Source organism: Myripristis murdjan, chromosome 10 (genome assembly GCF_902150065.1).
Source record: "Myripristis murdjan chromosome 10, fMyrMur1.1, whole genome shotgun sequence".
Classification (NCBI taxonomy): Eukaryota; Metazoa; Chordata; class Actinopteri; order Holocentriformes; family Holocentridae; genus Myripristis; species Myripristis murdjan.
Window position 1 is genome coordinate 10770756 of NC_043989.1, and position 26682 is coordinate 10797437.

Here is a 26682-nt window from a genome sequence, read left to right on the forward strand (position 1 = left end):
TGAATTTACACAGATTAAGGAGGATCACAAGACTAATATGCTCTCAAGAGAAAGGCGTTTGAAACAAATACACTGGCATATTTTGGGTAGAGTCTGATTATCTCAGTAGGCTATACTGACACACATTTTGACTGTGAGAAAACATTATATCTTAAAACTCGACACCAGATTAATGGTTTGTTAAAGCGGATCTATCTTTTTTGCTGTGCTAATCTGATTTCCGCACAGTCTTACCTGCTCATCATGATTCATAACGCAGCCAAGGACAGCAGCCATAACGAGCTCTCCAATGACTTAATACAATCTCAACTGCATAAACCAGTCTGTAACAATTTGGCACACATTGGTTTGTGTCCAAAACGTTGCCACAGATAAGGCGCGTCACTTTACGCATTACGCACGGGAGAGACCTGTTTGGATGGTGAAGGGTTAAGTTTCAAAAGAGGACATATTTATTGTCCTGATGCTGCATTCGGGCGGCATATGGTACATCTCATACTCCTTTTTGTAAATACGGTTCACCTCATTTTTTAGGTCGTTCACTCAGCAAAAATACATTAAATACTGATCACGTCAGCTTTCCAGACTGAGGAAGCTGTTAACCTTTAAGATCTGGGTCTGTGATCTCAGGGTTGTCAGTGGACCCCGATGCCCTGGCTAATAAAATCCTTAATATCACCAGCACAGAAATCTGCCACAGTTTAGTCTCAAAAATGGAAGATCAGTTTCAAATGAAACGAACAAAATCAACGATTTTCACCACATCATCATTAACCACATCATTTCATAATTTACAAAATGCCACACTAAGGCACAGCTTGTTTTGTGTTTGTAGTTGAAAAGCAATGTGTATATTTTTGAGCTTGTTTTAAAACATAAAATCAAATGCCTCACATTATTATGTGCGTAGTTCTTAGGCCTTTAGGCAGTTAATTGACCAAAGTCTGCAAAAAAAGTTGTAAAGATGATTATTTCAACCGTGCAGTCACTGCGATTGTTATGTTTCCTATTTGACTTGAATGCAGCATGACGACGGTTACAGTGGCCAATCATAGAACGGCTTTCCTCCTCTGTCGCCCAATAGGAGACGCAGAGGAGTTGCTGTCAGTCACAGGTGAGGGTGGATAGTAGAAGTGTGTGAAAAGGGCAGGAAACGGGAGCGAGCCTGGACTGATGGCAGAGCTATGCGGAGGAGACGCATCGTGCCTTCGGATGTACGAGAAACTTTCCATGGCTTCTCCTGCGGGGCTGCGGTGAGAAACCAACACTGGAGGGAGCAGAAAAGCAACAGCTGTGCATCGCTGGGAGTAAAATGTGGATGAACTGACTTTTGCTCCATATCCAGGCCGGTAATTATTCACTTGAAGAGCAAGTACTTGACTTTCGAAAATGGCCGTTCGTGGCAACTCATTGATGCCTTTCTCAATCCAAGCCATTCTTAACAAAAAAGACGACAGTCGGCACTTGCCTGATTTGGATATGTGCTTCTCCAAGACGGCGTGTTGGAAAATATTTGGGGACATGAACAGCGGGTCAGCGGACTTTCCCTCGGCGTGCAGAAGTGATGATGGGGGGACTTGTGAACCCACGGACCAGAAAAGTTATGACTCGGACTCGGGACTCAGCGACGACAATGACAGCAAGACTCTGGCCGTGTGCAAGTCCGAGAAAGACGGAGACCCTGCTTCAGATCTGCTGGAGGAGAGTCTGCAGGAGGAGACGGACCAAGAATCTGCAGCTGTGGAAAACGCAAAGAGCGACTGTGAGCCTAATGCTACGGGTAAGTGGCTTATAATTTGCAACCACACACACACACACACACACACACACACACACACACACACACACACACACACACACACACACACACACAAACAGGATGTTTCTCTGTGGGTTTTCTGGTTAGGACTGTTGTATAAATTGAGATCCACACAGATCTAACTCAGTGAACCTTGTAATTCCCTCAGTTAAACAGGGAAAAGAGCAAAATCAGAAAAGAGACCCCAGTGCGGCTCTTAAGACTTCCCTTTAATGCTGCTAATAAAAGTTTGCCACAAGTGAAGCATCATGGTTAAAGGCTTGTTTTTTCATGTGGCTGCCATTTGCACATTTCCAAATATTACTCCATTTTTAATCCTTTTACGCACACTTTACGCATGAACTAGAATAGGTATAAACGGATAGGCCTCATGGCCCAGCATTTTTGAAGCTATGTCCTTTTAACCATTACTTCTGTAAGGCCATGGGCAGCTGGATTTGGTGGCATCACATGTTATAATCGTATGAGATAATGTATGTTACATGGGCAGGATGTCCCTTTGGAATTAATTTATGCACCAGCCAAAACACAGCTGATTACTATCCAACCTATAGCCTAGAGGAGAAAAAAAAAATTTACTCGCACACACACTCACTCACTCACTCACTCACTCACTCACACACACACACACACACACACACACACACACACACACACACACACACACACACACACACACACACACACACACACACACACACTTTGAAATGTTCTGTTTGTATTTAGCCTGAATAAAAACTAATTAGAGTAGACTCTTTTTAATTAGTTTTATTTGGATAAAGCAAACAATGAAAATAGATACTCCTAATTAATTAAATGGAAAAACGTTGCCACTAATTTCTGACAGTGTACTCAAATAGAAAAGTAAAGCATCTTGCTGCAGTAGTGTATGTATGCATACAATTTAGGTTTTTATTTTTATTAAAATAACACCCCATGCGTCTTCAGTTGATATAAGCACTATTCAAGAGAGATCAATTAGAAATGATTAGAATAAAACAGGAATTTACTGGTTTCTCTTTTTTGCATGGCGCACATCTGCATGTGTCTTTTTCAGACCCCAACACCCTGGATGAGGGGAGCTGCGACAAGAGCCTGGACCAGCCCAAACAGAGGAAGAAGCGCTCAAGGGCCGCTTTCTCCCATGCGCAAGTCTTCGAGCTGGAGCGCCGCTTCAATCACCAGCGGTACCTGTCCGGGCCGGAGAGGGCGGACCTAGCGGCCTCCCTGAAGCTGACAGAGACCCAGGTCAAGATCTGGTTCCAGAACCGCAGATACAAGACAAAACGCCGTCAGATGGCTGCGGATCTGATGGCATCGACGCCGGCAGCTAAGAAAGTGGCTGTGAAAGTTTTGGTCCGGGACGACCAGAGACAGTACAGCCCCGGAGAGATCCTCCGGCCTCCGCTGCTCTCCCTGCAGCCGTCCTACTATTACCCGTACGCCTACTGCCTTCCCGCATGGACACTGTCCGCCTGTGCGGGGAATCAATGAGACTTCGGTGTATTTATTCTTATTTTCGTTTCTCCCAGGAAATGAAATGAATTGTTTTTAACCAGAGGAAAAGACCTGAGTGGACTGGTATCAGCTCAGCGTCTCCGACTGAACTGCCTCATCGTGTTGTCCAGACCAGGGGTTCCCCTACCTTTCATGTCAAGGACCCCCAGTTATTTACGCATTAAATCCATTATAACATGTTTCCAGAAGGAACTCCATCCAAGAAGATATTTCTTGTGATTTAGTATTTACTGTCTTTACTGTAGGTGGAGAGAGTGCACCTATTTTTACATTGTCATTGTGTTAACTCTAGGGAGTGACAGAGTAGTAAAATTCAAGTATTCCTCATTTTACTTGGGACCCCTGGAAGCCCCTCAAGGACCGCTGGAGGTCCCCGGACCCCACTTTGGGAACCAGTGGTCTAGACTGAAAATGTCACCTTTGTTGGTTTGTTATATGCGCCTTCCTACCTCTGCAATGATTGGAAATAGGCATATTCCATTGACTTCAAATAATTATCTCTGTTACAGGTTGTTTTTCCTTGCTGTGTTTGTAAAGGTAAGATATTTCAGCACTTTTGAGCGTATACATTACAGTACTACAAATGTAAAATGCATTTAGTGTGGGCATGTACATCATCGGAGTGAAAAGAGCAATTGAAGTTTTGTTGTATTTTTGGCCTGAAATCTGTGGCAGGAATCAGGCTGACAAACCAGTTCCTATTGAAATGTACCTATTTTCTATTGTGTAAAATGGATTGTTTGTTTAGATCGAAAAACATTAAAACATATCAGGCATTACTATAATTTGGATGCCATTTTGTTTTAAGGTTTTATTATGGTGGTGAATATTGGGCACTTGACTCATCTTCATTTTCATATTTATATTAAAATCAATATTAATAACAACATACCTCAACATAGAGACAGGTCGGGCAATGATAATTTAAATAACAATAAAAGCTATGACAATATATTTTACACAGTTTGGTAACGTTGTTTATAGTAACTGTTTTTGGCAGCACAAAATGACCTGGTTGTCAACAAGAAGTTCTAATTTATTGGCTGGTAATACATTTTATGTTAGCCTATTAGACTTTATCTTCTCTCAAAGACGCCCCACAGCGCCGCATAGCTGTTATTCCCTTGCATTTTCTTGCCAAATTTTAGGAAAAGTTTTCTGAAATTGACTTATGTGACTATATTGGCGTATAAAATAACGTACTCATTTTTAATTTTTCGCATATGCACCGTTTAAGACAGCTGTTGCTGCGTTTTGAGTGCGCAAACGAATAAAATGCCCTAATGTAAAGGAAATTGGGAATAGCCTACTGCTACAACTATATCTTTCAAATATGGAATTAATGAAGAATGTGGTTGTTGTAATATTGAGCCCAGCTGTAAACTAGACTGTTATAATTATGTTGACCGCTTAATATCTCTGGAAAAAAGGCATCGTTTTGACCATGATGTTACTGACGCCTTGCAGTCAGCGCTGTGCTGTTGAGTTGTCATCTGGGCCACTATGGCCTCCTTCCCAAACACTGTCAAACAATGATGAATAGCTCTGTGATTCCCGGACAGGGTAAACTGACAGCTACCTTTAGGGGTGGATGTCAACACAAGGAGAGGAGTATTCCAGGGTTAAGGAGGCCTATGTCACTGGGCCTAAATTTAAGTCATGGAGGAAAACAGAATCCACATTTTAGGCTTTTTGCGGACACAGTGGATTGCACACTGAATAACAGTCATTTAACTGCGTTCCATTTTTTCCCACAACATAAAAAAATCTTTAAACCAACTTTAACTAATTTTACGATTACTGGAATGCAACAGAGCAACTTTAGCTATTATATTGTCTTCAATGCGATCGTGAATGTAAGCGTGGCTCGGCACAGACAGACTGTAGATAGCCTATGTGTGTGTGGTCTGGGCACTTACAAAACTAGGGTCCAGACACACACCTGGGCGAATTTTATACCAAGATGCTGTAACTAGAAAAAGAGGATTCACTGCAACAGATGACAATTCGATATATCTCTAAGACTTAACACTGAAAGACCGGCATGGACATGAGGGGAAAAATGAGTTGATGATGTTGGACATTGTCGCAGATGACACCTAAGCTTTTCGACATGTACTTGGGCAAGGACAGCGAGGGAAATGCCGCGTCATAGGCCTACATAAGCCAACACCATTTACCGCAAACAGCAAGGTCTCAGTGAGGAAGACCTCTCCAAACAGCCCTGAAGTGTGCCATTGCGCAGATTTACGCATATGCGCGCTGCTGTAGGTGGAACTAAAGACATTTCAGACAGATCAGCGCCTCATCTTCTTCGCCCTATGGAAAAACAATCCCCCGACTTACCGACGGAGCCTATAAGCTTATGCCCTAAAATCTGATCTCCTAGATGCAGGTAGCCTATATACCAGCCTAAGGCCACCGCCGGCGACAGTGATGCTCCTCATTGGCTGCGTTGGAGCTTAAAGGACAGAGGGATACTGAGGAGTGGACCCTTCCCACATAACATCCTTTCATACCTGCATGTAGAGATATCTGATATAGAGAGAAATATCCCGGGTGTTTTTCCTTTCAACCTGTGATCGTTGAAATGCAAACACCCTCATCGGTGTGCATTAACCCCATTCCATTGTCTCCCCGTTATTTTTTTTTTTCTACATACGTTTGCAAGCCAGTTTGATGGGAAATAAACTGAAACCAACCAATTGCACTGTCTAAATACAATGTGAATGGGATGTAGGGCTACTTAGACTCCTCTCTGAACCGAGATGTTTTCAATTTAATTTGTTTTTTTAAATGCAAATTCACCACATTTGCACGCTATGGAAGCATAACTCCGTTACTAGTGCGCACATACATTACGCACAAACAGTTTGATTTTTCAGTAGCCTGTAAGCCTATAAAAGACACATAGGCTTTTTCTGACATCTACTTTTATTTATTTATGTATTTATTTGTGCTGCTGTAAATCTCAGCAGCACAATGTCCGCTTCAGGAATTCTGTGCGTTTATTCATCAGAAAACCTGGAACTGCAATTAATGAAATTAGTCCTATAAATGTAATTTCACACCTAACAGAAAACTTTATAGCTCCCTTCGACCCACACAAACGATTCATTATTTTTCTTAATTTATTACTATTTTTTTATTTAGGCTATTATTTCCACCGGGTTTATACTCTGTATTTTTTGCCTCTTTAAACAAGGCCTCGCCCGCGCTGCTCTTGGTGATCTGCTGTGTCAAGGACAATGCAGCCCGATCCTCTTGACTTCTGTAATGAGCCTCAATTCTCAGAGAGTCGTTCCAGTCGCTCCAGATCACGTTACAGTATTAATGATACAAAATTGCCATTTAATAGACATGCTTTGACACGTTATAGGTTACATATATATAGGCGGGGGTGAATGTATGGCCCCAGCACATGATTTAATTGATATAAATGCTGCTCAGACTTGATGTCGGGATCTGACGCTGTATTTCCCATGCAGTGCAAACACATGGAGGCACATCATATGAAGTGAATGAATATATGAATATAAATGGTTTGATGCCTCGGTCAAATGGCACTACTAGAGTTTGTATTTCACCACCAAAATATGTGTCCATCTGGACAAATTCTTCATTCTGTTGTGGGAGTTTATTTATTTTTATTTTATTTTTTCTTAAAACAGGTGTAGGCCTATGATATATTGGGATGAATCCAGCTGCTTCCACTACATAGAAGCCTGTTCCATGACTTATTAGAGTGAAATATTTCAAGATATTGACACTTGTAGTTTTCCAGGAAATCCGAATTGCAGTTATTTTTGTACTTTTACTGACTGATCTTTTCATTTATTTTAAGAGAAAAAAAAGAAAGAAAGATTTTTTGACATCCAGTAGGCTACAAGGTTGCATGACTTGTCAAGATGGATATTTTTCAGGCCACCGGAAATCGAGAACATCTCTGACCTGCTGTGACTGAAATGGTCAGGCAGTCAGAACAACACATCCACCATGTAGGGTCATAAACAAAAATCATTTTAATGTGTGAACTCTCAAAAGTCGACAGTTATCTGAAATGTTTCCGATAGCCTTACAAAGTGCTTTCACATGTGCAGCATTTTGTTTGAGGTCTATAAAGTTACAGGCTTGAACAGCTTCTGATCTGCAACAGCTTAGGACTCTGCAAGGCTACATTTTTCATCCAAAACATTGTGAAATAGTGTTTGTTTAAGGTAAATCCAGGTATTAAAACTAGGTAGGCCAGTCATTGAATTTAACGCCTATCCAGATGTATTCGTGAGCCATTTATGATTTATGAGCTTCATTAATATGAAGCGTGTTTATACTAAATGAAATAAAAACAACATAAAAATAAAGCTATGGTGAAAATCTCAATTCCACTGTCTACTTGCGCAATGATGACTTTACTGATCATTAAAATCAGTCAGTTTATAACTATAAATTAAATAAATGCAACTGCTCGATATCTATAAACGAAATTTCTTGGGAATTGGGAGCATTATGTGGATTTTTTGTTTTAAATAGAGATCAATAGTTTTAATGTAACTTTAATCATATTAATTATGAGAGTGGCAGTGGTCCGAGTCTGCAGTCATCAATAATTTAATTCAACTGCTCTTTTAATGTGATGATTTTGTATTCCTTAAAATTGAAAATAGCCTTTGCCTATACGAATAATTTTAGCGCTTATAGGCCTATTTTATATTCCTGCTGAAGAATTCATAGATAGGCTACATGTCCTACCTGAGCCATGGCTTCACTGTAAGACAGGTCCGTTTTTCCAGACGATTTAATAATTTCGATTTGACTTTTGCAGGACGTAGCCGATAAAATGTGACAGAAGGCAACAGCCTAAACTCACAGCCACTGAAATGATCCCAGCTTTACAAAATGAAATATTAAAAAAAAATGAGCATAAAAAGTAGATCAAACGCTTATATAACCAATAAGCCTCAGATTCATTTACTATGCTGGCTCTGCGCAATTAAGCCTCCTGGTAAAGTGTCTTTATTGAGCATATGCAACAGGTTTGTGACAATTAATGACACATGCACCCCCCGAAAACCCTTTTGTCCAGTAGAGAAGCTGTCAGTCACACCCTCATACACACTGTGGACAATATGGAGCTGACACTCACTGCCACCTGCTTCAAAGTGGCCCAGGTGCAAATTCCTGTTCATCCCCTATACACAGCAACGTGTTCCTTCCTCTCGCAATAACGGGGGTGTGAAAAATATGGACAGCGATTTAACTGCTAAAAACATTAAATCTCATGTTCTGCACGTAGGCTGAGATGTATCCTGATTAAAACACAATAGCAGCTTGTCCCATTTATTTATTTATTTTTTATTTTTGTATTTTGCTTGTGCATGAAGAGGTCTGGGTGGGACAGTTTACACAAGATATAGCATTCATATTTACTGTATGACACCGCGGGGACAGCCTCAAGGATGCACAGGTACAACTTTGTTTGATTATTTAAAGGAATTCTCTGGAACATTTTTTGTGTCCGACCAGTTCAAGGGGTAAAATTGTTCAACAAGAAACCTTTTTTGTGCCTTGGTTCATGGTCAATAATTCTCATATAAGGGTCACACTTGTTTTTTCTTCATTTGATTCTTTGTCTCTTTATTTCTATGTTTCTTTCTTTCTGTCTAAATTTCCAAACATGATTTTTTTTTTCTATTTATGTTGTAGGCAATATTAAGGATTTAGAAAGGTAATCCTGTGTTTTTTCATCAGTCAGAATAAAAATAAGTTTTTTGGAAACACAAAAAACGCATAATTCAAGAGTGAAACGTGTGTCATCCTTTTAATTTGATTTTTTTTTTTTTTTTTTTTTTTTTTTTTTTTTTTTTGCAGTGTTACATTTTTGTGCATTACAGGCTGTGCCTTAGGCTGATTATACACTTTAAGACATTTATTCAATAACGCCAAACTAGAGAGCATCATGCAAAATGTGGCCAGTGTGTCAGTGTAACCCAACCTGGAGTTCAGTTTGCCAGTGCTGGTCACACACCGTCTTCATTTGGTAAATACATCAACTCGCAACGTGACATCTGCAGAGCAATCACATTACAGAGCTGTCACAGACCTGACTGAGCTCAGCGGGCACAATGGGCTCCTGCACACTGGAGGATCGCTCATAGCTCTCAATTTAGATGTGGAAGAAATATTAGAACTGAACAAAGGACAGCCTACCGCTGAGAACTTTATATATATATTTTTAATAGTGGCAATAAATAGCCTAGCAGTTTAATCCCAGTCAGACAGTGCACTTACACACAGCTGACGTTTCCCATCATATTGAGAGCACCTAAATGTGGCCTTAATGTAGACTGCAGACCGGGCTTAGCCTTTATAATGACTGGGTCTAAATCTATAAGCTATAGCCTGATGCTTTAGCTGACCTGATCGAGCGTGTGTGTGCGTGCGTGTGTGTGTGTGTGTGTGTGTGTGTGTGTGTGTGTGTGTGTGTCAGTCAATAGCCTACCTGTAGTTTTTTTTTTTTTTTTTTTTTTTTTTTTTTGGGAGTAGCCCATAAATTAGCACATGAAGCTTATTATAATCTATATTCAATTATAGCTGCACGCAAATGAGATGGGGAGAGTCTACAGTAAAATAATAATACAAAAAAAAAAACAACTTTATACAATATGCTAATTTGTTAACTCACTGTGCTTTAACATTAATATTATTCTGCCAGCGTCATAAAAGTGGATCTATATTGTTTTGTGTTGATTTTTTTATACTTACACTTTGACCTCTGTTGCCATAGCAACGGTAACGCGTCACGTATAGGACGCATCCATACCGGCTAGCTAGCAGGTTTACGCTCCTTTCCTCTGAGGGCTAAAGCGGGTGGCTGCTGTCGGTGATCAGCGCCAATTAGACAGCCAGGCCGTGATCTGGGTTTTGTACCTGAAGTCGGTGGATGTATTCCCCGCCGATCTGAACGCTGTTTCTTCTCTTCGGGACGGGGTTGCTAACGCTAGCTGTCTGTCAGTGGATCATGCCGAGCAGCAGTGTAGCATAGTGGAGTCAAAATGGCGTCTGGTTGCCCACACAACGCTTATTTAATCCATCTGATTAACTAGACAGATTAATCTAACGGCGACTTCTTTGCGCTCGGCGTTAGGTTTTCCCTCACAGGTAGAGTCGAAACACATTTGAGCGACATGTCGGACTCGGAGGAGGACAGCCAGGACCGGCAGCTCAAAGTTGTGCTGGTCGGAGACGGTGCATCTGGGAAGGTGAGAAAGCAAACACTCAGCCTTACAGGAGATCGACTAAATACCTCAGCAGCCGCACTGTATAGCGGCGACTGCACTGGAGTTCAGTCAACATCCAAACTGGGCTGATTTTATTTGTTTTTTACAGAAGTGCTGCAAATCTCCCGTCACCATGGCGACTGGTGCTAGCTAAGACGGCTAACGTTATTTCGGCTAATATTAGCCGCGGCTCGGTTATCACTGACATTACTGACAGCACAGCGCAGTGTGTACAGATACAGGCTGGATTCACATGTAAAGGCACTATTAACTCTGTCTCAGGTTGTATTATACACATGTAGCTCGCTAACTTCAACGCTTTAGTTCAAGTGAACGGAGTTTTCACTAGTAAACAAAAGACAGCTTCAGAATATTGTGTTGTTATTGACAGGTAATGTCTTTATTTACCTCACTCCACTGGACTCCCAGCAGTGGACACCTGTCTGCAAAGTTACACAGTGGTAATATACATTTCCTTGGAACAATACGACAGCAGTTATATAGCAGGCCTGCACAATGTGGACAAAATTTCATACCGCGATATTTATGCCAAATACCTCCATAGCGATGCGATATGACTATGGGTTCATGCGTATTGGAAAAAAAAGAAGCATAATAATACTGAATGGTCATAGAAAATGCAGGTGCTTTAAGTGTTTATCAGAACAGACTAATCACTGTCTTAGGCTGCATGAGCATAAATTAAAATAAATAAATAAATAAATAAAATCCAACATTTTGCTTTGACACAGTGTTTCAACGATATTTGAAGTGAAAAAAGCAGTGAAAATTGAGTACTCTTTGCCAAATAGTGCAGTAATACCAAGTGGATATTGCAAATGCAGTTACTTCACAAAAGATTTATTTTTTTGGATCAGAATAGACCAGTCACTGTCTTTGACTAACCATAACCCTAGATTTGATATCGTCCATATTGTTGCTTTTTGAGATATTAATATCGCACATGTTTATTTTCCAATAGCGATATGATAACAATATATCGTTCAGCCCTAGTTTATATTAAGACACAAATGACGTGGGCCACAGGGTCACAGAACTTGACTTCTCTCTTTATGAAACTGAACATTGTTGTCAGTTGCCCATAATTTGATTATGCCTGAGCATCGCATTTATATGACATGTTATTGTCATGTAATAATATCTAGGCTGTTTGTCAAGTTGTCACTGTGTGGTGCAGATGTGAGGACAGAATGTGAGGAAAGGACCCACCTCATGGTCTGCAAGTTTTCTTAATGTAAACGGGTATGTAAGCTATCACATAAGGGAGGAGACAGACAAGTAGAGGGCTGGTAAGGATGCTAAAAGTGGGCAGCACTATACACTACTACAGTTTTACACAGTATTTTTCTCACCTAAAGTGAATGAACTTTAACAAAATTAGCTGATGGCAAAGCTAGTGAATCTTAGTCCACTTGTGTTAGCAGTTCCAGGCTTGAACATTGATGATTTACTGATAAAAAGCCTGAAATTATGGCTCATCGCGTATCTGTACTTTAAATTCCTCAAACTGAGAAAAATGCGAATGCAGTTTTTTTCTTGAAGTTGCCCACCCTCACTTTTCTCAGGTTTGTCTTAGGCCAAGGTGTAAAACCTGAGTGGGGAGTCTGGGCTTCTGGAGGTGGTTAAACACTTTAGAGGGGAGGACACAGGATGAGACACTTGATGGACATGTAGTAATTACATTTCTACCACTTATTTGAATGACACCGTGTAAGAATATTGGGGCTTTTTTTTCCTACAGTACAGAAAAAATATAAAAGGCCTTGCTGTTGCCTTCTCAGTTTTAAAACAGGATAATCTCAAACGCAACTCTTTTCTGAATCCTAATATTTGAGACAATCTGGTCCACTAAATGGCCACTTTGAGAGAGTTAGTGGACATCTGTGGCTTGGATTCTGTCTTAAAGATATCATAATGGATTTCAATCTGGCACACATCCGTTCTTCTAAACCTGTTTAAGCCTACCCATCCCTTAATCCGAGTTGAATGTGCCTCTGAATGGGTGTCTTTATGTGCTTTGAAGAATAGTATGAAACCATGGTGCTGTGTGTTCAGCCTGTAGGCCTACACTGGGAAGAAATATTGTACTGTAGAGCTATTATGTGTTTATTAGCCAGGCATTCATCCAGATTGGGAACTTGTGAAAAAGGTGCTTCTTTTAATGATTGGCATAGATCTTGTGTAGGCTTATAATTGCGCTGAAGGGGGCAAAACTAAAACAGTTTACTACAACTACTACTTTACTACAACAACTTTTTAATACCTATCCCTAATCTTACCTCCTGCTGCAACACCACTGGTGATGAATTTGTCAGTTTTTGAAGTTGAGGTGGCCTATGTTCCTAAATCGAACCAGACAACAAGAAGTAACATGCCTGAGAAACGTTTGTAATTGACATATCAAATGACATCCTTCTTAAAATGTTTTGGATTAGTATTGGGTTAAAGCTAGATGATGAGCTTTCAGAGCCTGTATATTTTTCTCACAGTTTTGGGCAGCTGGACTCAGGGTAAACACTACACTGTATTATACCAAATATGACAGTTGATAAAAGAAGGCTACAGTTTGCTTACCTTGGCTTTTGCAGCTGGTGGTTGTTTTCCGTTGGTATACCTCTCTTCGCCCGGCCAAGGACCCCCATATGCATTTGGCTTGAGAATCAGGCCCCATTTGAGAAAATTTTGTCTGGACTCCCCATCTGAGAAAATGTTGCTATTTTCTCATTTGATTTAGCAGAATAGTGGTGGGAAGAGAGTTACTTGTCAAGGTCTCCTCTTATGAAAATCTGAAGTGAGACCAAATATCCTATCTCTCGGTACATTGTCTGTCTGTTTGCTAAATCTATATGACAGGACCTCTGTTGGTTCCCAGATCCTATTATAACCACTGGACTGTGGGGAAAAATAGCAAAAAAAAAAAAAAAAAAAAAAAAAAAAAGAAAGAAAGAAAGAAAAAAAAAAATAGGTTGTACACACTGAGTTTATTTAGCCTACTCTGCATTAAAAGCCTTTAAAAGATCTACATGCAACAGGCTACTTCCACAACAGTGGAATTTTTTTCTTAGTCACACCACACAATTATTTGCAGCAAAGCAAGGAGGTTGTCATGACAATACAGCTATGTTTCTTCCTCACTGCATCTTTGAATCCCCAAATGAACGAGTGTGAATGTAAGGCAGGGACTTTAAGTGCTTTTCAGCTTCACCATCCCCTCTCGTAACTAATCTCTCCTTCCTCTGGGAGAAAGAAAATGAATGTAGCAGTAATGGTGAGACCCAATGAGAAAAATGAATGTTCTCATTCTGGAAAGTCGACATTTTCTTTGGGGGGACAGAGAACACACACAACTCAGTTCCCAGTAGATACGCTACATTAATAACCCTCCTCACACTGCTGCCAGGTGTCAGCCCGTCACTGTCTGAATGACTTACCTGCTTGTCTGTTTTGGGCAGAAAACAGGAGCCCTGCCCCCCATTTCGAGTAGGCACCACTGACTGACATCTTGAATACTATTTCCCCCCTTATTAATGTCAATTTGCTCAGCAAATTGCAATCGGATCAGTTTTTCTTGGACTGCGTTTTCGCTGGTATTTTTGCTTGTGGTTGGTTTGCCATTCAGAAATATAGGGAGATGTGGGAAGGCTTGTCCACCTGAGCGAGATGTTTTTAAAATATGGAGGCTCAAATTTTAGCTTGACTCTTAAGGCACCGGTCCTAGTCTATACATAGGTCTATTTTCAACCCAGAATTTAAGTAACTCAGTGTGTTTTTTTTCCTGAATAGTTTCTGTTCTCTTTCCCATAGGATAAAGAGAGCTTTAGGCACAGGTCCTCTACTTTTAATAGTTACTGTGTCCCAGCAATGTTCTTTGCAGGCAAATTCTTCGTTTCATCACTATTATAGGGATGACAGAATGGTGATGTTTAAACCTGTCATTTAAAATTAATGACAACAAAAGAGCCAGTTTTGATTGCATGCTACAAAAATGCACTACATCTCATATGAGTTGCATCACGTGGACAGCTCATCATTTTTTTTCCTTCTCTCACAGTTTCTTCTTTCAGGAGAACTCCCCTCATTTCCCGGCACTGGTATCATTGGTGACCCTGTGCTGTTCTCTATTGGAGTGTCGGGATTACGGCAGCTTTTACATTCGCTGGTTAGATCCAATTGTATGGTGGAAAAAAAGGACTACGGTGAGGGAGGAGAGCCAAGCTACTGGAATGCCAAGACAAATGGCCGACTAGGCCAATGCGAGCATGTGGAATAAATTTCTGCTGTCCGAGCTCGTTATTCCTGTGTTGTCAGTGATTGTTTGGGCTACTTAAATGGACGATTTTCTCCTTGTTGCGTCAGTCACCTCTAGTAATTTTTCAATCACTCTTGAGCCTGTGACACGCTCTGCACGCTCAGTTTTGAAAAGTCTGCGGGTTGGTGAACCCTAAAAAGAATTAGCTGGATAAATCTTAATGCTGCACCTCTAAGGACAGGTTGATCAAGAAAGCTGTTAAACCAGAGGTTAGGCTTAAATATTCAATATTTTAGAATCTAATTCTTATATAGCTCCAAGATGGGATACGCTTGAAGTTTGATGTTAAAGGTGGTATCAGGAGGGAATAAGCCAAATAGGACTGTTGCTTAATTGAATAAGATTCTGGTAAATCAGAATAAGGTTTTAGCCTAATGCAGCTCAGCTATGCCTCCCCAGGAGGAATGTTACTGGATAGAAATAGGCCTATAGTTTTATTTGAACCTGGTACTTCTTGACATTAATGGAAGTAGATACAGACATCTACCCAAGTGAATGATTTGTGGATTGAAAAAAAAAATTCCGTTCAAATCCTTGAGTGATGGTCAAGTAGCACGTTAAATGCATTCACTGCCACACGAGGAGCAAGGGAGTCCCACTGTTTCACTTCTCGGCTGTGTTTATGTAAGCACACTGCTCTAAAGATAGCTAATAGACACGCAGCACTTCGGGGTTTTTTCTTATCCTCATCCATCAAAATGAATTAAACTTGGCATGTCAAGTCCGTACAATAAATTCCCATGGATTTCAGGAGGGCCTCTTACATGCAATTTTTTTCCCCCCTTGAACACAACGGTGACAAGGAGTGGTGGAGTTTTGTAATTTGTGGCAATTATTGGGTCTGCAGTCCGGAGACATGACACATAACTCCGGCACCTGTTTTTCTAATTCACGTTGATTTTCACTGTCACAGCCGTGGCCGAGTTGTGAGACAGCAGCCGAGGCAGACAATTACATCAGCCAGTCAATCCTGAAGGTTTGAAGATGTTTAAAAATTGGTTTGTAATAATGAAATTAATGTCCTAGAGAGCGCACCTCAGGGTTGCGTTGCCTGTGAGTTATGGCTGTATGATATTGGGGGAAAAAAGAAATACAGTAACATGATAAATTACACCCTTGTATTTTTGTAACTGCTTTGAATAAAAATGTTGGAAAATGAAATAGTGGAAATGCTTTGTTTGGAATTTGGTCAGTATGAATGAAATCAAAGTTTTCCTCTGTTGTGGAATGCATTTAGTATTTCTGCTCAGCAACAAAATATCTTAACATAGGAAGCACTCTAATTTGTTTTCCCTGGCAGACGTTTTGCAGCATCTTGCAGTATGACTATTGCACTTGGCCATGTCGCGATTGTGAACTTTTTTGATTTTGTGCTGTGTGCGTATACACGCTTGTGTGTGTGTGTGTGTGTGTGTATGTGTGTGTGTGAGTATTGTTTATTAAACAAAACTACTCACAGCATCAAACTTTCGTCTTCTCTCCCTTTGTCTCTCTCTCTCTCTCTCTCTCTCTCTCTCTCTCTCTCTCTCTGTGTTGCAGACATCACTCGCCACCAGGTTTGCACAGGAGGCCTTTGGGAAGCAGTACAAACAAACGATCGGTCTTGATTTCTTTCTGAAGAGAATAAGCCTCCCAGGTGAGACACCTTCGTAATCTTTTGGGAGCGCTCTCTTGTTTCGCAACTCAGCATGGACACGCGTGCTGCACAAGCACGTAGCAGCAGACTGTAGACTTGTTAATGCAAGGAAAAACTGGGGGAATGTATTTCTCATACCCAGATAGGCTGGCTTGACTGTTAGCAATTGCATTTTATACCACTGCAGTAAGAAATTTCGGATATTCGTGGCTTATGCTTACTGTCAGTGTGTAAATGATTCATTGTGCTTATTTATAGTCTAATCAAGTGGCTTATTGTTTGTTTCAATTTTGAATTCAATATAGCAGAATCATTTTCTGTCATAATTGCTGTCTCTTGAATACTGTGGTGCTTTTTGCTCTTCTTGTCCCGGCATTTCCAGGTAGAGAGATCAGGCTTGTTCTTCAGGTTAACTCAGTGCATTGACTGTGTCTTTTCTGGTAGCTGCACATTGTAGAGAGTCTGCCACTTCTCAGGCTTATTCACTCTGAAAGCTCTTCTCTCCAGAGCAAACACCAAGCTTTTTTTTCACTCTACAAGGCCAATGGACAGCTTATGTCCAAACGGGCAAGCCTTACTCATAATTCTGTGGGCACAGTACAGAGTAAATACATTAACATTTTATATTCATATCGCTGATCCCCAGGTTCAACTGATCTTTGTCCTGCACCACATAAAACATTCATGTTCCTATTTGTTTATGTTCAACCCGCAGAAATAAAGCTATGCTCTGTATCCCCCTTAGATCTGTAAAATAAACCTTTATTGACTAATGCTATATTTAGACGAAAGCACTCCATTTTGACTTCCTTACCATATGAAATGGGGATTTTCAGCATTTTAAATGGCATTTCTAAAACTCTGCCAAGGCTTAAGCTCCAAAAATCTGCAAAGTGCCTCCATTCTTTCATTACTAATAAAACAACATTAAGCAAGGGCAAATTAAGTGCTAAAAGTAAAAGTTACGCTGATTTGTGAGTTGGCTGAAGTATTCTATTTTGATTTTGTTTCAGTTACAGCTTATGGGACTTAGGAGAACTAAACCCCCAAAAATGTTGTGGTGGAGTTGAAATGAAAAGAGCCAACCATAAGCACATGCTGGACCCGACTCCTTAATAAGAACTCGCACAAATGCTGCTAATCATGGACTTGTGTTTCCAGTAATTCTTTTTTCTACAGTCATCACTGATCTTTTGTGTTGTTACATTGTAACCTTTGTTGTAATTGAACCTATACATCTGCATCATTGTAGGAGCTAGAGCACTGGTTCAGCACCAGAGTTGTTAAATGGCCCATTTTCTGGGGAATTGGGTGTTGATGAGCTGATGAAGAGGAGGGTGGCTCTGCGAGCTGGGTGGTCCAGAAGTTCGTTAGGACCCCCACGCTGCCTTATACTGGAGAGGTTGTGTGGGTCTCTATGGGGCTGTAAGGGTCTCTCTGCAATAGGGGGGAGAATAGCCTATAGCCAGCACTGGCCCCTCTCACCATGAAGGCCCGGCTTGTCAAACTTAATGTACATTTTCCAATGCGGGAAGAGGTGAGGCGAGGCCGATTGGCACACAACAGCCTCCTCTGTGTGCGCTTTTTATAACAATACCTCTTCCAGATGTCTCTGCCAAACCAGTGAAGAGGGGGGGGCAGTAGGAGGGCAAGGATTGACCAGAGATGAAATGGACTTGATAAATTCTTTCAAAGTCTAACCTTTTGGAAGCTCATGTGTGTGAACTGGCTCCACGTTACACAGAGAAGACGGGTTATTTTCTTATCTGCGTGCGTTTTGTCTGTCCCGCTCACCCTTTTTGTCAGGTTGAAGGTCCCTCTACCGGACGCACAAGTGCAGTCTTTGCTCCTCGCACCATGTCAGGGCCATTGAGACAGTGTGAGTTCTTTGAAACATAAATAAAGTTAACGTCCGAGTGTGGAGGATGGGTGGGGATTGCTCTCCGTCACACCAAGGGCCCGTTATTCATTGCACTCCTCAAAGTAGCTTTACATTGACACTGTATAGTCTAGATGTAGTGACTGTGAACCTCAGTGTTTCCTTCTCCCGCTTAAAAAGGGGACTTATGAAGGGGTTGAGTCGTCCAGCCGTGTCCACAGTGTATGCTCTGCTCCCCATCGCCGCTCCAGCCCAGCGCAGGGCCCTCATCACACCAACATAAACTCCTCGCTGTCTGGTCCTCCCTCCTCCTCTTTTTCTTCTTCTTCTTCTTTTTTCTTTTTTGAAACCACCCCTTTCATTTTCCAGAGGAAGAAAATATTTATTTGGATTTGGTTTTGTACCCGTCTTTCTCTCTCTCCCTCTCTTATTCACTCCTTCTCCCTCTTTCCACAGAAATCAGGACAAGAGTCGTCTTTTCCTCTTATTTTGTGTTTAATTATTGCTATTTTCCTTAACAGCACATAATTCTCCTCACTTTCCCTAACTTGGCAGGAAACGGCACAATGCAAACAGCTCTTCCCAGACTAATAAGAGCTCGTTTTTTTACTGCCAGGGTATTGAGAATGTTTAAATTAGAGGGTAAGCATACCTATTCATCCCTCTCAATCTCTGGGCTGGATATTCTTGGATGTGAGGTGTGGGTGACCTGCCAGGCAAGAGCGGTTAGCATGAAAGATTAATCCCTGATTTATTGTTTCCAATATGTATATGAACAACGATGACTTTTATTATAGGAATCTCTCACCGAGAATGCAGGCTCCAGTTACGGCTGACTTGCAATTTCCCCAGGATTATGAGCTTTGTTAAAACAAACGACTAAATGTTTAAAGAGGCCAAAAACATCCGGAATGGAAACCCTCATAAATTGGATCATTGTCAGTTTTCTGCTCATTTTCTGTTTTTATTTTGTTTTGTTTTGTTTTTAAAATATAAAAATAATATTAATTAATTAAAATAATATTTCTTTACATACAAAACAGTTGTTTACAAAAGGAAACACAGATGGTAAATCACTGCACTTATTTTTGACAGAGCTGTTTTTTAAATATTGTTGGTTTTTTTTTTTTTTAAATGTAAAATAACATTCAAATTTTTTGATATGTGAGGTATTTGTTTCTCCTTTTTTTCCATCTTAGGCAACTTGAACGTGACCCTGCAGGTGTGGGACATCGGAGGCCAAACATTAGGAGGGAAAATGCTGGATAAATACGTATATGGAGCTCATGTACGGTGACACACACCCACACACACACAGTAACACACACCGTCCTCTATTGCTCCTTTATATTCTGATCAAACCAACATAGAGTGCATCTCTGGTTTGTGTTGTAGCTTTTGCACTTACTCAACTTGAATGTTTTCCTTTTGCAGCATCAAAGAAAAAGGCAAACTATCTTTGATTCCATCAGTGTCAGGAAGGATAGGAAATCTGCAAGTGTATAAACCATCTGCTGCAGAAGTTTGTCGAGATGGTGAAAAACCTTGCATAGGAAGAATTAGTTTCCAATTCCCAAATAGGCTTGTATTGGTGACTACAGTCAAGCTTATTATTATAGCCTCGGCAGCTCCATTCAGAGCTCTGCCACTCCCTCCCTCTGGGGCCAAATCATAATAAACTGTCATTTGAATTCACAGTGGAGCAGAGCAAGGCAAATAGCGCTTAGAAAAAACACCAAATCTTTACTTTTTACAAATCTGTTACATTTTGGTGTTTTGCAAGAGCCGTAAGAAGTGTTGATAATTTACTACACGTGAATACTGTGAGCAGTAATCTTATATGAAGAACCACATCCCTCATACAGACATGCACACATGCATGCACACACAGACAAACTTTGTAAAAATGACTGATTAAACTGATTTAAACCTAGGTTTTAGTCATGTTCAGTATCTGATAATACACATCATACACAGAAGCGTTGGGTATAAATACTGTGCTATTTACCCTCACCTCTCATGTCATTCTTTCCCCATGGAAAAATGAACAATGTCTTAATTAAATTGACAGCCCTGATCTCTGTGCAAACACAAAGTTAGTGTGTACATGTGGTTAGTTGGTGCATGTAGTAGCTAGGCAACATCTACAGGTAGCTGCTATCTGTCACTTCCAGAATCACTCAAGACTCTTCTTGTTTGAAGAAGCCTGGTTTGAGACACAAAACTTCATGTTTGTGTGTAGGGTAGGAAATTATCACCTGCTCCCCAGCCACATGCAGGTTAATGTGGCTGGTAAATTTGTCTTTTCCACCAGCTTTAGAAGGTAACATTTTTTTTTTTAGGTTTTGCTCCTTTCTGCAAATCAAGATGGATTTTAAAATAGTCAAAATGGCAGGTTCATTTTGCACTTTCCCATTCACTGCAGCCAGCGGGTGGGGAAGAAGGATCTTTGCGCCCTGCTTGCATGCATGCATAGTACATATGTGCACTATCAGTCATGTCTGCAGCTCTTCCTCTACTGTCTCTCTCCCACAACAGCAAGATGTCGTACATCATTGCCACATTACGACACTTGGCTTGGGGAGTTTCTCACCAGCTCTGTATGGAACTTTCACACCCATTGTTCGGCCTGTAATCAATCATGGCCATTTGGAGAGACACGGAGTAATTGTCAGAGATGGCAAGCTGTCGTCACCCACCTTGCGTGTTGTGACATTGCGTGTCCTCTGAACAAAAAGCAACAGACACCCCTTTAGTGCAGAGACACCATCTTCTTGCATCTTGCAGTGAAAGTCGATGTATTTACCTTGGCTCGCATTCACTTCCAATCCATTTGAAAATAGCAGAGGTTGAGCTAATGTGCCATGTGATCATTTTGCTCTAATTATGTCACTGGCTCCTGTATCAGTATTTACTTTTTGATTAATTGATGTGTGCATAGAAAAAAAAAAAAAAACTCCCTTGGTTTGTGTGTTCGCCGAGACGTGGTTCTTGCTTTGCGTGACTGCCTCCGTAATGCTTACACTGTTGAGGATTACATAGGGAGGAGGAGCATGTCTCTAGGCAGAAGCTGTTCATTCATTAGCTTAGACAGTTGATAACCCAGCCTCACCCGCTCAACACGGAATTTGTGCTGGGAACTCGTGTGTCCGGCACTTTTTGCTTGTTAAAACGCCTCAATGTACAGTATGTCTACCAAGTCTGACACTAGTCATAACGGTGTTGGACTGCCTCATATTATGTGTGAGCGAGTGTGTCCCCTTCTCTATCTAACTACTCTTAGAAGAGGAGCAGTGCCACCTACTGCTCGCTTGCACCCTCAGTAGTCCTCATGTTTTCGAATATTAACTAAAAATGAAACCGTATACTCGAGCGAGTGAGTGAGTGAATGTAAATGTGGGGCGCTTGACTGAGAGTTTGATGATTTAGTCGATGTCGTTCCTCCGTTCGTTTCCAATGCAGGGGGTTCTCCTGGTGTATGACATCACCAACTACCAGAGCTTTGAGAACCTGGAGGATTGGTTCAGCATGGTGAAGAAGGCCAATGAGGAGTCTGACATTCAGCCTGTTGTCTCACTGGTAGGGAACAAAAGTGAGTATCAGACACACACTCACACTCACACACACATGTGCAGGTCTTTCATCTACTTGTGAAAAGACAAAAGAGCGGTGAAACAGCAAAAATACACTAGCTTTTAATAATGAAAATATTGTGCTGTGGAAAAACTCACTTTTCCGGGGTCTGGGTTTCCAAATTCCTTTGAAGACAACAGTTTTATTTTTCATACTCTCTGTTAAGTGAACAAATGCAGTCTAATGTGCTGAGCTGAGTATTATACCGTTTTTCACACTTTATTGCTTTATATTTCATTTGAGATGTGTGTGTTTGTGTGCAGAGGAGTGAATGTTGGATGGTAACAGGCGTGTTTGTTAAAGCACATGATAACTGATCTGTGCGATAAGCCAATTGATAAGAGAGTGAGGTTTGGAGCGATGGGAACGGCTGATGTTTGTGCTCTCTTGGGAGTGACTGACGATGATTTAAGATCCCCGGTCCAGCGGACCTAGGGCACCGCTTATCTGTGCCCCCCGCCCCTCCCAGCCAATACCAGTCTGCTGCCCCCCCCCCCCCCCCCCCCCCCCCCCCCCGGCCCAAGCCTCTGTTCCTGTCCTGGGTCGCTGGATAAGGAGAGGAGACGAAGTGGATGATAACCAGACAGCTCTCCTCCAAGCGCTCCCTCTATCAGCCTGCGCCCATCCACCCATCTCCAAAATAAGGCCTAATAATGATGACTCTTTCTAAACATCCCCCTGACAGATGTGGAGTCATGGCTGCCGTCATGTTATTGTAAAGTGAGGCGTCGGTGTGTGTGTAATGATGACTGTCCACCTTCACAGCGGTGATAAACGGTCAACAGAGTGGTGCCTGCACACAGGAAACTCTCGCTAATGTTACTCAGCGCACACCATAGGTCATGGTTTAATTCGCCTGTCTGGAGCGGATTGTCTTGTCTTCGCATCCGTTGCATCTCCTAATGCCCCGGCTTTAACAGTGGGCGCCTCCGTATTTAGGCTAGGTTTTGGGTGTGTGGGTGAGTGTGTGTACTGTAATATTTAAGTAGTGTACATCCCGCTGTCAGCCCCCACCTCGCCTGCGCACACTCATTCTCCCCCTAATGGCTGTATTGCTGAGAATGGCCCGCGTGTGTTTTCTCTGCTCCTAAACGCTGAAAAAAAGAAAAACAAAATCCCACACAGATTGCCCTACCAGGAGCAATCAATTACTTTGCGAGACTTTATGAATCCCTGAACCCTCTCACGGGCTCCTTTTTTTTCACAGGGCTTGAAGAGAGAGTTAGTCTAGCTATCTAGTGGGAATTGCCCACACAGACATTTCTGTTTTAGTTTCTCTTTTTTTCGCCTCTCTCAGTCTTTTGCCAAGGAGCCTCTAACTCTTTAGGTATCACAGCATTTCTGTGTGTGTGTGTGTTTTTTTTTTTTTTAAGTTGGGTGCCCAGCAAGCATTTACAATGAGTTCAGCATAAGAATACATTCTTTTGGGGGTTAGTGTTGAGATTTCTCTTAAATGGTTCCCATGAAGTTGGAGTGAGTGAGGCAACATGTTTGTGACAACTGAAATAGAAGTACAGACATAACAAGGAGCTTATAAAAACACTATCATTTCCATACAGATTTATGTCTCTGAGGGCTTGCCCTTGGGGAGATTTTTTTTTTTTGACCACTCAGAAATTGTAGAGTTGTTTCCAGCTCTGATCTTTATTTATACACCTTATATGCATCCCCCTCTGCATACATAAGGTGCTCATTGGTTGTAGATGACCTGTGCACAGCAATGGTCATGTTTCAAAGACTTACATGAGGGCGGATGAAAGTATTGCAGTGCCTTTAAAGTCTGTTTCTTTGGAGCATCAACAAACACATTGAATTAGCATTTAAATGGCTACAGTCAAATGTAACCCTATTAAGGTTATGTGTGTATACTATCGGATACATTCCAGCTTGAATTTCCAGAAATACCCCATGCCTGGCTTCAAGTTTAGATTGAACACTCTCTTCATTATCCCCTGTACCGTAATTGAGCCTATGGACCAGGCTGATTCATTAATGATGCTGTCCCCTCCTCTCCTTACGCTGGCCTGACTGCCCTCCTGTGCCATGTCACTGGTAGGGAACAACCTCTCCTTTCTTCAGCTTAGCATGGCCGGCTGGGGTTAAGTGTGCTTGTTAAGCACCAGTATGCTGCCCCTCCTCACCCTCCACATGCTGCCCAGAGCCTTGTGTTAAATAATGGTACCACTTGTAACAATTCAGAGAGGAAACCAATGAAATATTTTATTGAGAGCGCACATATGTGCACAATATTACTTATGCAAGTGCATGCACATGCACACAGAGACACACACACACAATTGTGCATACAGATGTGCACTTACGTATAGCGGTACACTTGTGGAGTTTCTGGGAACACATGGGTAATGGAAGAATGCTAAGCTCTTGGTCTGTCTAAACATACTATAACTGTTTATTACAGTGCAGCCCAGTGTAACACCGTATGGTACACAGGATCCTCTCAAGAGAAATGTTGGCTTGTTGCGCAGTCATCTCCCCTGCTGCTCAAGTGTTTCGTTTTTAGTACAGCAATGCAAGTGCTGTGTGTTTTGAAAGGGCTTTAAAGGATAAATTCTGTTGCTCTTTGCTTAACAGCTGCATCTGACATATTCTTCACTGTGTCTTTAAGATTAAAGATTGTCTGTAGAGGCTGATTTAAAAAAAATATGGTATAGTTTAAGCATTCTTTGTGGATATTTTGCAACTTTTGTGGATTGCAACATTGCACAAATCAATTTTTAAAATGTCCTATTCATTAATACTGCTTGAAGTTAATATTTTAAATCAGGGCATACGTTTACTTCTCGATATTTGAGCTGTGCCCCCTTTCTTTAGTCTGCCGTTTATCAAACCAATTTATTTTTATTAAGAGCGGATCACAGGACCCCTGTTCACTCCCCGCCCTTCTCCCCTCTTATTGCAAGCTCTGTCTCCCTCAGGAACTCCGGAGCATCCATCATAGGCTCCCACAGCCCTTATTTGGGTGACTTAAATGGGTTCAGTTCTCTTAACCCCTCCTCATCACTCATGGCTTTTCGCGCGGAGGTTCTAACACCGTTCACTGCCGATCCACTCCGGCCTGCCATGGGAAACGTTCTCCTCTGCATGCAGATAAAGTCCCCACATAGGGAGAGTTTGTGCACTCGCCATGCCTCTCCTGTCTTTCTCTCTCACTCTGTTCTTTTCCCCTTTTCCCCTTTCTCCTCTACGTCTCTATCTTGCTCCATCTCTCAAACACACTCGCACATTCATTTTCATCCCTGTGCAAACAATAACTCTTTCACTCACACACTCAGACCTACTCTTATGCTTATCTCTCACATGTGTGGACTAACACTTCAGCTGTAGCCGCCTTTACTTACAGTAATGTCTTTTCATTGGCGCTGCGTCCTTGTTGTGTTAAACAACATGAGTGTGTTTGCCTTCTGCATGCTACGGCAGATCTCACTGCATACCATTACCCATCACACTTCTCTCTCCCCTCTCTTCCACCCAGCCATGAGAAAGTTAAAATGAAACATGGATCTCTCCAACCTCTTCATTCTCCTGATGCATGCCCTTGCCACCAACATTGTCGGTCTTGAGTTGTTTGCCCTCTTGGCAAAGCCCAGGGTGGAGTTGAAGCCTTCCCCCTCCCCAGCTCACTCACCCCCGTCACCTCCCTGCCCCTGTAAAGCTGCCACAGTTCCTGTCTGTTCAGTGTAGGCCTGCACATTTCTTAATAGAGAGATGCTCAGAAGTCCAGGAGTGCAGAGGAGCTCAATGCGCTTCTGTTTTTGGTTTAGCTCAAAAATGTTTTTCCTGGCTCAACCCACTCGTACTTAGGTCCTCTTACAACAAACTAAAAGGTCCTAATTGCCCCCAAGGGAAAGGTTTAGCCACAATAGACATGTGGTGGGACAAAAGCCCAGTACTCTTACCCCGACACCCCCCACCCCTACCCAGATAGAAGGGATGCACACGTCAGCAGTGTCTGTGGTGCACTGTGGGGAGGGTGACCACAGGTTCGACACCGTAAAACATTATATATACAGTATATAGACCCAGTAAGGCATGGTGTATGGCTGGGTAAAGATCTGGAATGTTTACAGTATACAGTGAATCCAGCGTTTCCTGTTTCTTTTCACATTTTATTAAAGCAAAGGGGTCAAAATGGACGTGTGTATCAAATTTGTTGAGTAACCACATTGACTTTAGCGCCCCTTCTCTCTGTAGGTCTGGGAAAGATGGCAAGTATAGATTCAGGTTACACTGAGGGTATGAAGTGATGAAATGCAGCTGTATTACACTGCGGCAGATAAGCCAAAGTAAAATCACGGCTATCCAGATCTGTGTCAAATAATGTTTGAAAATACTTTTTAGGGTTTGTTTTAGCCTTCTTGGTTTGCCCCGTAGGCGGTGTGTCCCACAGTAGGCCATACAATGAGAAGTGCTACTCCATGCGGATTAAACTATATGCTAATATTTAATTGTTGTTTGACCCGTTTCTGGTCTTTGTGCTCATCTTTCTTGACTCGCACGCCTGTTGAAACATGGAAAGTCCTCATTCATTTTAGCCATCCATAAAGCAAATATTGTTGCACATGCTGTAGA

The 26682-nt window shown here is 41.6% G+C and overlaps 2 protein-coding genes across 3 annotated transcripts in view; both read left to right on the forward strand.

The window, feature by feature from the left end:
• Positions 1 to 1172: 1172 nt before the first annotated feature.
• nkx3-2 (NK3 homeobox 2) lies at positions 1173 to 4023 on the forward strand. The gene is made up of 2 exons (XM_030062117.1): positions 1173 to 1780; positions 2877 to 4023. Exons 1-2 carry the CDS (start codon positions 1390 to 1392, stop codon positions 3311 to 3313), a joined length of 828 nt encoding a protein of 275 aa, XP_029917977.1. The 5' UTR covers positions 1173 to 1389; the 3' UTR covers positions 3314 to 4023.
• A 6107-nt stretch (positions 4024 to 10130) lies between these two features.
• Positions 10131 to 26682, forward strand: part of rab28 (RAB28, member RAS oncogene family) — a 28906-nt gene continuing 12354 nt past the window's right edge. For both annotated transcript variants that reach the window (XM_030061982.1, XM_030061981.1), the window contains exons 1-4: positions 10131 to 10596; positions 16484 to 16580; positions 19659 to 19747; positions 21922 to 22051. In XM_030061982.1, coding sequence (XP_029917842.1) covers positions 10522 to 10596; positions 16484 to 16580; positions 19659 to 19747; positions 21922 to 22051 — 391 coding nt within the window. In that variant the 5' untranslated portion in view covers positions 10131 to 10521. The remainder of the gene's footprint in view (positions 10597 to 16483; positions 16581 to 19658; positions 19748 to 21921; positions 22052 to 26682) is intronic.